Source organism: Melopsittacus undulatus, chromosome 7, assembly GCF_012275295.1.
Source record: "Melopsittacus undulatus isolate bMelUnd1 chromosome 7, bMelUnd1.mat.Z, whole genome shotgun sequence".
NCBI classification, from domain to species: Eukaryota; Metazoa; Chordata; class Aves; order Psittaciformes; family Psittaculidae; genus Melopsittacus; species Melopsittacus undulatus.
Window position 1 is genome coordinate 30,581,673 of NC_047533.1, and position 15,673 is coordinate 30,597,345.

General features: G+C 35.2%; 1 protein-coding gene across 1 annotated transcript in view; it reads left to right on the forward strand.

Moving 5' to 3' along the window:
* Nucleotides 1-14,762, forward strand: part of TUSC3 (tumor suppressor candidate 3) — an 80,056-nt gene extending 65,294 nt beyond the window's left edge. Inside the window, exons 8-10 of the mRNA XM_013129046.2 lie at nt 3,749-3,823; nt 6,675-6,765; nt 14,481-14,762. Of these exons, the coding sequence (XP_012984500.2) occupies nt 3,749-3,823; nt 6,675-6,765; nt 14,481-14,496 (182 nt within the window). The 3' untranslated portion in view covers nt 14,497-14,762. The remainder of the gene's footprint in view (nt 1-3,748; nt 3,824-6,674; nt 6,766-14,480) is intronic.
* Nucleotides 14,763-15,673: the final 911 nt, after the last annotated feature.

Consider the following 15,673-nt stretch of genomic DNA (forward strand, 5'->3'; position numbering starts at 1 on the left):
TAAAGAGTTAGTGGAAGAAAATGATACAGCATCATAAATACTCAGAAATACTCAGATAGTTTGTTTTAGGCAATGTATCTGTGTTTAAATGTTAAGAAATGAAGATGCTAAGAAAAATTAATTCAGTTATTTTAGTCTCCAGTATGCTTAACGTTAAGGAAACTGAAGTACTGTTATACATTTTCTTGTTCTGGAGATTGTATAGTTCTGTGATTTGTAAGCATCTAAGCAAGAAAATTTATAGACACGTTATAAAATGTATATGAGGTGGAAAAAAATACTTATTTTGTACAGTGGCAAACCACACTGTAACAATTTGTAAGATGGACTGGACTGACCCTGAAACTCCCATCAGATGTAATTTACAAAACCGGAAAGGTCACAAATTAGAAGTATAAAATCGTTTTCCCCTGAGTTAGTTTTAGGCGATCCTGAAAGATGACACCAGTATCAATAATTAGGATGTAAATCAGGTTGAAACCCATATCTTATTAGTGGTTTAGCACAACTCAGTCTGGTATCTCTATGCTACTTTGTTGCAGTTGAATTAAAATGCTTCCCAGAGTCTTTTTCTTCTCTGGAAGCTTTTACCTGGCCTTTCTCATTCTCAAGTGTCTTAAAGACCCCACAAAAGGGATGGTTCCATCGTATTATCTGTGGATTAGAAAAGCAGTTTCATAAATTGAAGTTGAAAAAAACTTATTAATAATGAATTTTTTTCATGATAGGAGATCTGTATTAGTATCAAATTGATACTCTATTAAAATGATGAAAATGTATCAGAAGGGAAAGTGGTGTAGCTTGCTTAGCATTTATATGTTTGAAATGGAAACTTCCAGCTACTTCAGTGTTGTGAATTGCATATTTCAAGGAGTTGAGGGGAACAGCAGTTCCAAGACTCATGTAATAATTCATAAAATTATTGAAAAGTGATTTGGTGTAGCTGAAGTAAGAAGGTTTTAAGGTCAAAGAATGTTCAGGATTATTGTATCAGTACAACTAGATTTCAGGCCATCAAAAAATACTGAAGTATATCTTGATTGTGTGCAATTCATGCTTAAATTGCATTCATATTCAAATAAATAATTTCCAGACTATGCTCCAGTTTTTCAACTTGAGTTAAAAGTCATCCTTTTTCACTGAGATGAGATATGCAGTGATTGCTGTCTCAAACATGCCTCCTTCTTCAGCCCTCATGGCCTGTGATGGTTATGGCCTAATTGAGAATAGATTGCACATTGAATAGCAAAAGTGGAATATTAGAATCATTGCTCATTGTTTCCTGAGCTGAAGCAAAAATGCCTTGAATGAAACCATGAAACCTGTTTCATTGCAGAACCATATCTTTTGGCTTCATCATTTTCTTCAACCTATAATAAAAATCAGATTCTCAAGCTGTGAGAAGAGGCAAATACCTTGTTTTGAAGAACTGCATGTAGCTGAAGGATATTTCCTAAATAGAATGACTGGAATGCATATTATGCTTGGATTTCTCAAATCTAAAGTTAAATCCACATGGAAGTGGTTTAGATAAAGAACTTGTAGTATGGTCAGTATTTCTGAAATTACAGCAGGTATTTTAGAAGTTTTAGTAGAAATAAGACAAATATCTCCCCATACACCATAAATTTTCCTGTTGATCTCATTACCCCTTCACAAAAAAAGTATGTGCTTTTCTTTTTTCCATGTATGATAAAGTGAACCAGAAGTTTTTAAAGTGTGTGTGGTAATCTAAAAGCACTAACTACATAATATATGTTGTCAGTTTCTACAAAAAGCGTGTTCCAGCTGGGAAAAGGAGCAGCAGAAATTTAATATGTAAAAGTGAAATAATTCCAAATTTGAGAGGACATATAACTGATTTGCACAGAAAAAAAGATTGCTACACAGGGATACATTTGTCATAAAACATAAGCATCTGAATTTAAAACATTTGCTAGCTATGGTTTATCTGAGTGCCATTTCCCCCCCTCCGCCCTCCATCTTTTCAGAATAGTTTTGTAATGGATAGTGGGGGAGATAAAGAGGAAGCAGAAAATGTCATTTGATACTGTCTTATTTTTTGCAGGTAGAAAACTGTCCAAGTAAACACTTGTTAAAATTTTGCATTCTGCACTGCTAGAGAAATACAATACTGTAAAAATCAGATTATTTTCAGGGGTAGGACTGTTGCTTTCTTTTTGTAGAATACCAAAGTAATGTAAAGACATAACATACAATGTTATAAACAGGAGCAAAAAAATAATATCAAGCTATATATTCAGTTGTAAAAAGCTAATTATTGCATTGGAATCGCAACTCAGTAAGACTGAACTTTTCCTTCAACATCACAGAGCTGAAGCAAATGACATAATGACATGCTCAGTCATGAAGTTATGAAGCTGATATCGTTGAAGCTAAAAGGCAACCTGTGGGGCTGAAAGCTCAACAGTGATGACTAAATGTGGAAAGCAGCACCTGAAGCAAAAATAGTGACAATGTGAGGGAAGCTTTAGGGGTAATGATGTGAGACTTTTTGTGAAAAAAAGCCCAGCACAGTTCAGCCAGCCACAGGTCTAAAATCCTTAGTTCTATGTATATAAAATTTGGAAGTCTCAAATCTGAATCACGCTGCTAATCTCTGGTGACGTATGATGACATTGACATTGATATTTCTAAATCCTTTTGCTCAGGCTCACCTTAACTGAAATGATATAACTGAAATTTCAGATGTCTTTGAGCATTTTTGTCTAATTTTGAACATTTCTAACATGAAAAATGTTAATATGAACACTGGTAGAATTAGTGCAAGTCTAATGTCACAGGATGCAGATACTTGTTATGTATGCAGCATGTTTGAAATATCTCTGGAGAAATATCTGCATGTAAATAGAAACATCATTCTTAAAATTTGTAATCATACTGCTACCTAGCCCTGGTATAAGTAATGCTTAAAAATCCAACCTTATTCAAGAATCAGTTAACCCCGGTGAAGTTCATATTTCCTGAAATTGTGATATATAGCTCCCTCATTCAGCTGGCTTCAGTGTGGCATTCAAGCATTTCTCCTCTTCAGAACAGATGTTATGCACAGTAGTAACCAGTCTTTTTTGTTTATACAGTTTCAAACAAACAATTAAGTGAATGGTTTAAGATCCTGCTAAATTAGTTAAATTGTTTTATCATTATGTACTTGTTCACATTTTTAATAGTTATAATGAAGCCATAAAACACTGGAAGTGACTGAAGACTTTGCCTCTGAGATGGTTTTCTGCTAAACTATTAAGCAATATGACACTAAAGAGGGAGCTAATGTCTTACCTAAAAGCAGAGAAAGATAAAGCAGTCCAACTGCTTCAGATTGTATCAAATAATCAGCCAATTGTGTGCAATAACACTGAATTATTTCTGGTTCTTACAGTTTTCATGTTTTAAAACCCTTTACTACCAATATAGAGAATATTGTAAGCTATTGGCAAATAGCTATTTCCATAACAGTACAATTTTTTTTGTGTGTGTCCTACTCAATGGCTTGTCCTTTAAAGCTTTCTGAATTTTCTTTCCTTTTTTTCTTTCTTTTTTTTTTTTTAAGCAAAAATGTACAGAGAAATGTCTTGCTACACATTTTTGCCACAGGTGAGTGTATTGGTACAGTTTTATAGAGAAAATCTTTCATTTTCTGAACTTGAAAGCTTTGGCTCATAGATGTTCCTTTGTGGCTTTCTGAGGTATCCACAATCTGCTGTTTTCCTTGACAATGGCAATACAGATGCTGCTATCACCATGGGAATGGTACTCCTGAATGAAGCTGCTACCTCCAAAGGGGATGTTGGGAAAAGGAGAAGTAAGTTATTTAATACAATTAAGATGATGTTTAATCAATTAGAAGACATTAAGAAGTTACAAATTAATATCTGATTAAATTTTCAGATGGTCTTTACCTCTAACAAATGTTTACTTTTTGTGGGGCAGAGGAGAGTATAAAAATTATGTTGATAAAACTGCATTCACAATTTTTAACAGTAAAATGAATGTTTGACCATACTTAGCCTAGGTACACTTTAACACTATGTAGTACTGTATAAATACTTTTTAGCTCTTGAATTATATTGAAAGTAAGTCAGTGACATAACAAGAGTTTCAAAAGGTTGTTTTCAAAATAGGCATTTAAGATTCTTAAGATTACAACATCCAGAGGAGTTTAAAAACTCTTTTACTTGGTACACTTTGACAGTATCATGTCTCCAGAAGAAGGTGAGAGCCAAACAGTAGATGTATTACAGACTATATCTTAATCTGTAATGTCTGAAGTGCAACTTTTATGTTTTTTTGAATGTTGTCATTCAGAATATTTGCAGGAGTATTGGGCAATGAATTGCATAAATATAGTATAGAAGTATTTTATCCAGATTGAAACTGCCTAACTCGTATGTCAAACACTTTTACTGAGTCGGATACAGTTAGAAACAAGTATGTCAGTCTGCCTTTGTACCTTTTATATGTTTTTTCGTATCCCCTGCCACTTACATTTTCTCTTGTATGAAGTGTCAAAGATCTTTGAAACATACCAGACCTCTTGTGCTGCTTCTGCTTTCTTTCTAGAGCAGTTCTTTAGCTGATTCTGTGTAATACACAATATTACAAATAGGGCTTGCCAACTATTTCCTATATAAGCATTCTGGAATTTTTCATAATAGATGGTTGAATATTGGCTAGAGTTCCCTTACCTTGATTTGAGGGTCTCCTTCAGTGAGCTGTAGATCTGCAATTTAATTTTTTAATACCTTCTACAGTATCTAGCTTTAATACCGATGTCAGAAGAGGCAGTGACATGAGTTTAGTTGGAATATGGTCTTTGAACATGACTGAGATCTGCCTCTGAGAACATGAGCACAGTGAAATAACAGTGGGCTGCAGTACAAATTCTGATGCTCTTCCTCTTGTGGCCACTACGTGGATGCTTTCTGTGTACCTGCCTTGCACTGTTAACGCTTCACAATTAATTCATCCATGCTTTACTTGTGAGTGGTGATTTCTTTATAATGAGGTGTGTTTATAAGATTTATACATGACTAGTTTTCTGAAAATAACTGCAGAGATTCTATATTTCAGTTGACTGCATGGTCAGTTTTAATGAAAAAAAGTGTTGTCAGTTTCCCCAGCTTCATGGTTGCTCATCATTTGCTCAAAGGAAGCACACTTTTGAAACATGAGTAGTTAAGTTAAATAGCAATGGCTCAGCTAAAGTAGGAATAGTATAACAGCTTTTAAAATCAGGGTATCTGTTCCAGAGTTCGAGGATTCCAGGCAAGAGAAAATGAGAGACAAATAGAATACTCTCAACAAGTTTATTAATATAGGAAAATACAGAGAATCTAACAGATACAGTAAAGGAAATTTCCGAAGAATATATACCTTACCAACCCCAAGAACCCTGTGAAGACGATGAGGAAACCGGCTCCAAGGATCATCATCGCCGTGCAAGGAGGCAGGCTCTACCGTGCCAGGTGTCTCTGCAAAGGCAACTTTGACCTGGGTGGCATGAAGTTCTGCAACCTCGCATCCCATGTAGCTCAGGCTTTTACACTAACAAAAATACCCACTCATTCTGACACAGAGGGCCAGCCTATGTTGGAAGATGTAGCCAGCAATATCTAGAAAGGTCTCCAAGGGTCAAGACTTTTCCCAGAAGTTCTAAAGTGGAACTTTCTGGGTAGGAACCAAACCAGGACCCTCAGGGAGCCACCAAAGCAGGACCTTCTGGGGAGGAGCTGAAGCGGGACACACTGGGGGAGAGAGGGGTCCACCATGGACCATTACCTCATGTGTTAGGCTCGCCTAACACAGTATCTCAGTAGAACCAAAACATTATTTAATGTAGATGAGTGACATCTCAGTTGTATGCATTGCTTTGTAATGTGTTGCCTTTTTTTTTTAATCTGTTTAAATGCAATAGAGAAACCTATTATGATCAAAAAGCTTTTATGCTACTGTTACACAGGGTGTCAAATGGTGTTCCAAATCTGATTTTTTAGTTTAAAGTATTTACTTCGCTAATTCACTCTGCCTGAGAAGACTCAAAGCACTTGCATCTGGATCCTTTCAGAAGCCTGGCAGCATTGCTGTTTATCTTCAAAACCTAAAGATCTATACTGCTATCAAGTTAAGAGTAAAAAGTGATTTGGCTACCAGCCTTGGAACTTAAAATAGCAAAATGTTTTAGTCACTAAGAACTAGTTAAAGTAGTTACTAAACTGCCTTTGCTATTACTTGAGTCGTAGATGGTTGACTAGAGAGAACACAATTCCATTAGTCAGGGGATACTTTTATAAATGTAATTTGTTTTCCAAAAAGAACAAACAACTACCTGGAATTATGTTGGTTCATATGTATAATTTACAGGGTTATTAAATCCATTATCAACAGTAAGGTGTTTGCATCCACATATGTTTGAGTTGCAAATTTCTCCTCTTTTTTTTTTGAAAACACAATCACCCTTAATATGCATAAATTTTATTTCCATATGTGTTTGAAATCCTGTCCTAAGATACTGGGCATCAGTAATCAATGCAGTATCATATTTGCATTTAACTGTGCCAAATTCACTATGAATGACTGACATAAATAATATTCTTTGTAGAGATTCCAGTTTTTAATCTTTTATGTGCTAATAAACAAAGTTATTTTCTTTCCAGTAATATGTCTGGTGGGCCTGGGTCTAGTGGTCTTTTTCTTCAGCTTCCTGTTGTCGATATTTCGCTCTAAATACCATGGCTATCCATACAGGTAATCTTTCATTAAACTCTCATCTTATAGATAGTTTGTGTAAGTTTAAGAATAGCTTTCAGGTAAACAGTCTTTATTTTTACCACTGAAGTCTGTGGGAGCTGGAAGAAGCAGGAAGAATGGGGAATAATTAAAGCAAACCAAAAATGGTTAGAGAGCTAACGTTGTTAACATTGACTGTTGATGCAGACCAGTTGAGCACAGACATGTAGTATATGCAGTATTCTATAAAAAATGTGAAAGAAAACATGTGCTTGAGTTTATAAACATTTATTAGATACTTATTTGTATATCTTTATAACTAAAATGTACATAAGACAAGGCACAAAAGCACCGAACCAGTCCACAGTGCCAAGCTATGATTTATCACTAAAAGTACCCTCTTTTATTGTTAGCCATACTAGAAAGAAAAGGTTATAGTCTTTCTTAATTATATGTACAGGTGTCAATTAAGCAGTTATAATTTGTCTGACAAGAAAAAAAAAAAGGAGCTTGCCTTTTGTGGGTGGGTGGGTTCATCTAGGATGTCACCTGCCGAGATAGTCTAGGCTTCTGATTCTCATTTTGCTAATCTGTTATACATTTATTATAGTAGCTTGTGAGGAACAGATGGTCCATAGCTATTGGAAACTATGCTGTTCTTCCATTAGTTCCATCTTTGCTCCATTTCAACTTTTTTCCAGTAGATATATATACACATATTTATAAATATATACATATGTATGCTGTTGACATAATCTAAACATGCTATGCTAGGTTTTACAATAGAGATAATATGCATGAGTGCTGTTTCCCCCCACTCTAGTTGTCCTTGATGCATTTAAAGAGATGAGATTTTCCTTTTTTCTAGTGAAAATTTCCTGTGTACTAGTCTACAATCTAATAGACTAATCCTTCACAGAATATTCGTCTATATTACTATTGCTGTGTATGGAAGAGTAAGTGGATGACGTGTAATGCAGTTGTTAATATTTTGCTAATAGATCTGGCATGATGAAGTGCCAACTAATATGTGCATAAGGGAAACATTAGTACAACAGGTTCAGAAAGTTATATTTTGAAGTAAGTAGAGAAAAAAACAACTGCATCTCTTAATGGTAACAGTTCTATTGATTTTACAGCCACTGTTAAAGAATCACATGAGGAATACTAGAGTTTTCCTCAAATACTTCTTAGTGTTCATTTCTTTGACTAGGTCTTGTGATCAGTCCAGCAGTGTTATATTATGTAATGTTCCACTAGTAAGGATTCAGCCTTGCAAAGCCAACATCTAACATTTGAACAAATACGTAAAATTTTTCTATTAGATTTTGCTGCAAGACATTAAAACTATTTTCTTGTTTACTGAGCTTATTTTCTTTATGCAGAATAATTGACATTTAATTAGATCATCTCAGATCACTTTTAGCATTTGATAACCTCATTCTCAGAACAAGGAAATTTCCTCTTGCAATATGCAGAGATGTGCTCCTGCTTTTTATTCTTTTCTGCTGGGTAAAGGGCCCAATACTGTCATCATATAGCAAGATTTTATCAGTATGGATTTAGTAGTCTGCCATCTGGGATAGTCCGTACAGCCTTTCAGTATCCTCTCTGAAGAATACCTTTGTAGCTCAACTGACTTGGGATGAAACGCAGGATCTGGTTTTCCTAAGTGTGGTGTATTTTTACTTCCCATTAATCACCTAAAACAAACTTTAAAGAAGGAATCATGAGCTTGATCTGCAGCTCGTAAGCTCACTTGAGAAGCACTGCCAAAGAACGTCAACCTGTGGTCTGATCTCTAGTTGTGTCTTCTCATAACAAGTTTACTAAAAGGAAAAAGCGGTTGTGTTACTTGCCATGCAGTTTAACAGCTTCTAAAGAAAACCTGACGCTTGTTTAATTTTTAATTCTTTCATCTTAGGAATGTTCTTATCAGCTATTAACACCACGCTTGTATGACTGTGCCTATTTCCAGACTTTGCATGGCTTTTGTGAATGTTTGCACAAGGGGTTTTTGACAGCTGTATGACACCTAGAATCTCTGAGGTTGAGCAGTACCTTGTGAACATGACTATGCTCTGTGAGTTGGCATGCCTACACAATACCATTGATGTTATTGCAGATGTAATTGCTCAGGTCTGCTACATATCCTGTAGGATCATGTATCACAAGCTTTACAAATCTTAATGTTAAGTAAAGCAGGGGGTTTCCATCTTGCTAATGTTTGCTGTTAATCTTGCATGGAGTAGATCTCACCCCCAGTCCCTACAAGGTTGAGGATGTATTCAGTCAAATTTTAATTTGGAGTTTCTAACAGAAGTCAGAGTCTTACATAGATTTTGTACTCCTCTCTTAGTATCCAAGCTAAGAATAGAGGACATCAGGAATCAGGGGTGAGGGGAAGAGGAAAAGAAAGAGAACTGAAATCTATTAGAAGTCAAATTTCAAGAAATTTAGCTTGTTATGCAATGTATGTGGAAAAGGAGTGCTCCTGTTAGTACATTAAAGCTCGTAAAGAAAGAAAATAAACCCAGGGTCGTGCTGAAAAGACTGATTTATCACAGTCCTGTTAAAATGAGATGGTGCTGCATCATGTTGTTACTATGACGGAATTATTAGATCCATAAACCAAATTCTGTCTTAAGGAGCTAAGTAGATTCTTCAATATCACAAGTTACCAGTAACACCCATCAAGTAAATTCATAAAAGAATGAACCCTTGGATGCATAAGTACATGAGAAACATTTAATAGCTAAGTTTTTCTTTGGTTTCTTTATAATTTACTGCTCCTGCAGAATTACACAGGAGCTTACAGTCTTATTTGGAGTGTCCTAAGTTTGTCATATTTTCATGGGAATAAGTTAAACCATTCAGTCTTAAATCCTCACTCAATGCGGAATTACTAGAAACCATCAGTAGAATGGATCCTTTTCCTTTGCTATTATCAAATTCCATTTGCTAGTTTCCTAAATGCCTAATTTACTTATCTGGTCCTTTCCCAGTGCTTCTGTTGGTCTCTTAGGTAGTTCTGACCCAATTTTCTTTTGCATTATTTTAAATAACATACTATTGATTCTTTGATGCTTCAGTGATCTCAACTATATCATCTTCATGACAATGGTGTAGTGTTTCTTAAGAGCAGCATTTTTGGTTTATGTGCATAGTGCTTATGAATTTTAATGAAGTGAGTGTGCAAAACACTAAGGAGGACCAGGTATATAAACTCTGTTATTTTCTCTCTCTCCCTTTAATATCCTGCATTTTAACTTTAGTCATATGTGCTGATATACAATAATCTTTTTGTCTGAAATCATTAGGATCTTCCAGGGAGCTCTGTATCCCATCAGTTGATCCCAGTGTACAAATATCTTAAGATGTGAAATATGTCTGTCCTTTTGCTTTCCCTGGTTGTAGATTTCACCTTGAAACTGACAGTCTTTATGTGATAAATTGTCCTCAGGCTAGTAAAGCTTTGCCTTTAACAATATTAACAACAACGCATGCTAATGATGTCAGAAAAGAAAGAATGTTTATATTGGCATGCCTAAAGCAACAGTCAAAGAAAACCAAAATTTGTGTTAATGCCATATGCACGATCTCAAGCATCAGCTTCACTGTCCTATTTTTAAAAAAGTCAAATGTATAAATGATTTCTGTTCTCTCACACAAATAAGTCCTCTGTGAAGCAGCACACATCCATAAAAACTGAAACAGTAACAGAACCTGCTGTGCATCCTCTTTCTCTTCAGTGACCTACATGTAGTGAAGATAAATCAGACCAGATGTGGATAAACATAAAACAGGAGTAAAAAACTGGAGAAAGACTATTTTCTTTTCTAATGTGCATCAATAAAAGTGCTAGGAATTATGCTATTTCTTTGACCCTGGTAATGCCATTGCCATTTTTAATTTCTGTGACAAACAGAAATGTGTCTAAAGAAGTGCTAAGAGCACACATCTATAAGACTGCTCTTTAGAGGACGTGTATATAGGAAAGGATAGTAACATTTTGTTTACATTTTTTTCATCTGCTTCAGCCTTTTTCCAGTTAAGTTTTTAATTATGCTAGAATTTTCTTCTTGAAGGCTAGGGGGGTGGGGAAAAAAAATGGTTCATTAACATGCTGGTAAAGTACCCTTATGCAGTGAAACACTGGAATGGGAAAGGTGAGGCAAAATGGAGGTCAGCATTGAAGGTTACTTACTGAGCAAACACAGTCATGATAGATGAGCTAGCATGTAACAAATCTCTCTGCTAGAGCCATTTTTACAATGGCAGGGCTTTTTCATCCTGTACTAATCCACCTTTTTTATGGGACCTAGATGAAATTTTTCATTTTGCTTAAATTTTCATTTTAATTGTTGGCATTAACTGCTGAAAGATACTGCAATAATTTTATGCTGTTGAACATTTTCCTCTTTATAATGCTGCCTGAGTGTTGATAGAGCTGAGAGAATTTTTTTTGGAAGCCTTCTCACCCCAATATTTAAACTGAATAAGTGACATATTAATCATATATATCAACCTTATAGCAACATGGAATTTTATCTGTCAGTTTATACAAATAGGAATGACAGACTATTCTTAACTAAGCCAAAAGCATAAACTCTTTAAGGTAGTCAGGAAGAAGGTTGGCAGGCTCTCTCGAAACCTCACTTTAGGCAGTTTCAGCCCAAGAAGCACACAGAATATTAAAAGGAATGAGGGAGGATGATAAGAACAAAACAGAAGACATCAGTACACTAGCACAGTATTATATTCCCTTAAAGACTACATTTTACTATTTGCTGTTGTTTTAGTCAAAATTATATGACCATCTGAAAAATTAAAGTTTTCATACAAGTTTTCATTAATTAGCTTTCATTAAGTACCTTTTTTAAAGAACTTTTTGGTACCTGTAATTGAGTGTTTCATCATAATCAGATTTTCCTTTATAGTCCTTCAATATTTGGTGCTACTGAAGAGAGTAATGTGAAGAGTTTTTCGTTTAAACCATAAAGAATAATCAACCTCCCAGACTGTGTATTGGTGGAATGGAAAATACATATTCTGTATTGAGTAGCTGAAAAAAATGGACTAAACTACAAGGAAGCAGAAGTAAAAGATGGCTCATTTTCATCAAAAAACCATAAATATTAAGTCAGACATGAAGTATTAATTCATTGCTTAGAGAAAAATAGCCAGTGCAACAAGAACAGACAAATTGCAAGACACCCCACATCTTGAGAATTTCTGACATTTGCTATATACACCGTATAAGAAATATCTACCCTCACTGTAATTAAATTATTTTCAGGAAAGAAATCCTGTATAATATTGAGCAATTGAAACTAAATGGAAATGAATAAAGTTGAGTATTTATTTCTTGGAAATATAGTGGTAAAAAGTAAGTAGAACAAACAATATTTGCAGACATATAAAATTAAATTTATTAACAAACATGAGCACTACTAACAACTGTTCAGATGTTTCATGTTGGTTTCATGCATAATTTAACTGATCCACCTAAAGTTTATGAATTAGTAAATCTACCTTTGATAAACGGCAAGATTAACTTTCAGTACTCAGCAAAACAGGCTACTTTTTTCACAACAGTGAAAATCAGGATTATTTTAAAAGACAGGAAAACAAGAATACACAGTTGTCAAAGCATTTTGTGTGATATTTAATGTGCCTAGGCACTGTGTTCTTCAGCAAAGAAGCTGCTATTGAAATGAAAGACAAAATGGTTCAGTCTTTTCTGTTCATTTAAACCATCCGACAACAGCACACTGAGTCCGTGAATATCCATGGACCTCCACATTCCTCTCTATGTGAAGAGTCCACATTCAATGCTGGTTTCTAGCCCTTTAGAGAAAAGATCTAAATTTCAGGTGTCCCACAGCAGACCTCTCAAGACTGGTGTTCTTCTTCCTATGGCAAAAAAAGGTTGCATGCTTGTCTGTGAGTAGGACCTTCCTTCTGTGATTACTACCATTAGGAATGCCTCTTTTTGCTTTTACGGATTTCCTGTGAGTCTTGGTTTACCATTTACTCCTCGTTTACCATTTGGTTTACCATTTACTCCTTGGTTTACCATTTCCAGCTCATTCATGTCTGGAGGGGCACAGTTTGGCCAGCCTTTCCTATTCTGCTTTTCCCTGCTTTGCATTAGGAGCCATTTTTTCTTTTTCCAGATTTATCCCAGCAGATGTCTGATTTATTACTCTAGATTTTTCAGAAACCCTGCTTATCCCCCCACCCCGCCGCCTTTTGGGTTGCTCTCTATTTTATTATTTTTATGGTGTTTTGCCTTCTTGTGGTTTTTCTGCCTTAGGCTTTTTCCTTCTTTGTGCATCTAGTCCCTTAAGTGTGTATCTCATAACTTCCTTATAACTTCTGTATAACTGTCAGTGTTTACCTAATTTATATTCTGTATTACGTCCCTTAGCTTCTAAAGATGCACTTCTCTTGTAGACAGAAAGTAAGGAACAGTAGCCATGATAGCAACATATTCATCACATACAACACTGCCATATTTGTATTTCCTTACAGTTATATCATTCAGTCTTTTATACCCCTCCTGAGCCTATCAACACTACCTGCCTGATTATTGTAATCTTCAGCCCTTCCCACTCTTCCCCCCAATTTTTTTCACTACCAGTATTCCTCTTTCTTGTTAGTTCCTTTCCTGTATTTGGCATTATGCATCTGTCCTAGACCTGGGTTATCTTTTTAGTTTCATGTGCTCAGCATTCTCTTACTTCTCCACTCAGCACCCAACAATTCGTCTCTTCCTGCATTTGCTCTTCCTGGCTGTGCCCTTTCAACAATCCCTTCACACTCCAGCACCCAGCCAGCTGCCATCTGTTTTGCCTTGGTTTGTATGTCTTGCCTAATGAGATTGTCTGCTTTCTGCAGCAGGGAACATCTTTGTACTGATTCAGTCTTTTAAGCTTATGGAATTCGTATGTATGTTTTGTAATGATTAATTAATTATGCCATGAACAGACAACTGGTGAAATTAATACAATATATGTATACTAGAGCACACTGTATTTCTATAAGGAAATGGAAGATCTTCCATGCAAAGCTAAAGGCAGTGAAGAAACCCCTCCATTCAGTAGTTCACTGCTTTTCTGTTTGCACAAGTCTTTCTGTGTTCCCATTTCCCAATTTATGACATAACTCTTCTTTGGTAAAGCACATAGAAAGGTATGACACACAATATATATCTACATTTTAAAATACAGATTTCTGTTCCAGGGGTAAAGAAACAGCAGTGTCATTTGAAACTTCTTAGTTGATTAAAATATTAAGAATTAATGTGTCTGCAACCCTACAGAGCCTTGCCAAGTCCTCAATACCCACCTCAGTCTGGGGCCACTTAAACTGTTAAAGAATGTTTTAAATAAATCTGAAACATCTCCTGGGAGAGCTTATTCTCACTTTAAGTAGTAAGAGCAGATGCAGAACTTGATTAAAGAGAACAGATGTTTGAAGTGCATTTTGCTTTTTCATTTTTTTAAAAAGGCAAACTTAAGTTTGAGTCACTCAAGTTTTATTTGATAACTTTCATGCTTGCTTAGTAATTAGTAAATGGGCTATAAAAACTTAAGAGATTATTACACAAATGTCAAAAGACTTTTTAAATTAATGTTTTGAAGTCCTTGTTTATTCTTTTCTAATAATTGTGATGCTATGTTTTATATGCATTTTTCAGTATTTAATCATGTTTTCTTTCTTTTCAGCTTCTTAATTAAATGAATTCAAGAGGGATTCATTTAGAGCTGCTTACCATGAAGATAGTAACTGATGTTATCTGCCCACCAATGCTATGTGTATTCAAGAATCTTTTGTTGGTTCATCTGTTTTTGTGATAATTTATATAGTATGCTGATAGAGAAATTAATGCAGTTTTATGCAATGAATGCCTAATTTATAGAAACATACAGTAAACAACACATTGGAAAGTGCTAAAAAGTTATGACTATAGTATGCTCAAGAATTTAAATAAATTTCATTATAATGGTCTTCTGTTTAAGGCTTCCTCATTAACTTTAGCACATGAGTCCAAAGGTATTGCCAAAATTTTTCACCTGAAGTTTGCAATAAGGTTTTGAGATGTGCTTTAGAACTGAACAAAATAATCATTGGTTCTTCAACTGCTATTAAGAGAAATACCAGGGTGCGAACTATAATTACTACATGCATCCTGCCATCACTTTGCTTTGAAACAGTATATATGTATATAGAGTCTCTGATCACCCCAGGCATGTTGAGCTGTTAGTATAGAATTATATTGTACATATTTTCATAGTGGATTTCTTCTTTTCCTGGCTCAGCAGTATTCGGAGTACATAGATTGCCAGTTCATCTCTCTCTCATACCAAGGAATGAAATTCAAAATGGTTTGTGGAATCTTGAAGGCAAGAAGTCTTAGATTAGTCAGAACTCAGATCCTTTTAAGCCAAATGGGAGGCAAAATTGGAGGATGGGGTGGGTAACAATGTTTTGTAATCCACAACATGCTTTTTTTCTGAAATAGGCAGCAGAAGGAATGTATTACCCTGAATGAGTTTTATAAAGCAATACAGATGAATCCATTGGAACAGAAGTTACAGCAGTTTGCCAGTTTTCTGTTCACCCAGCTTTGTGAAAAAACTCATGTAGGAATTTGTAATGCCATTTAACGTGCCATTTTTTCTTAGCTGATCACATCTCATATTATATGAATTGCTCATAAACATTTGCATATACCTACATAGTGTATTCTCTGTGGCTTAGGAATGAAGAATCACAGGATGCTCTGCTTCGGTTCTTCTTTTCCTCTCTACATTCTCCAGGAATGAAATCAAGTTGGAATTTCTTCCTTCATTACGTAGGGTTGCATCTAAATAAAAGGATAAGATTGACAAGACTTTACAAAAGTCACTTTATCTAA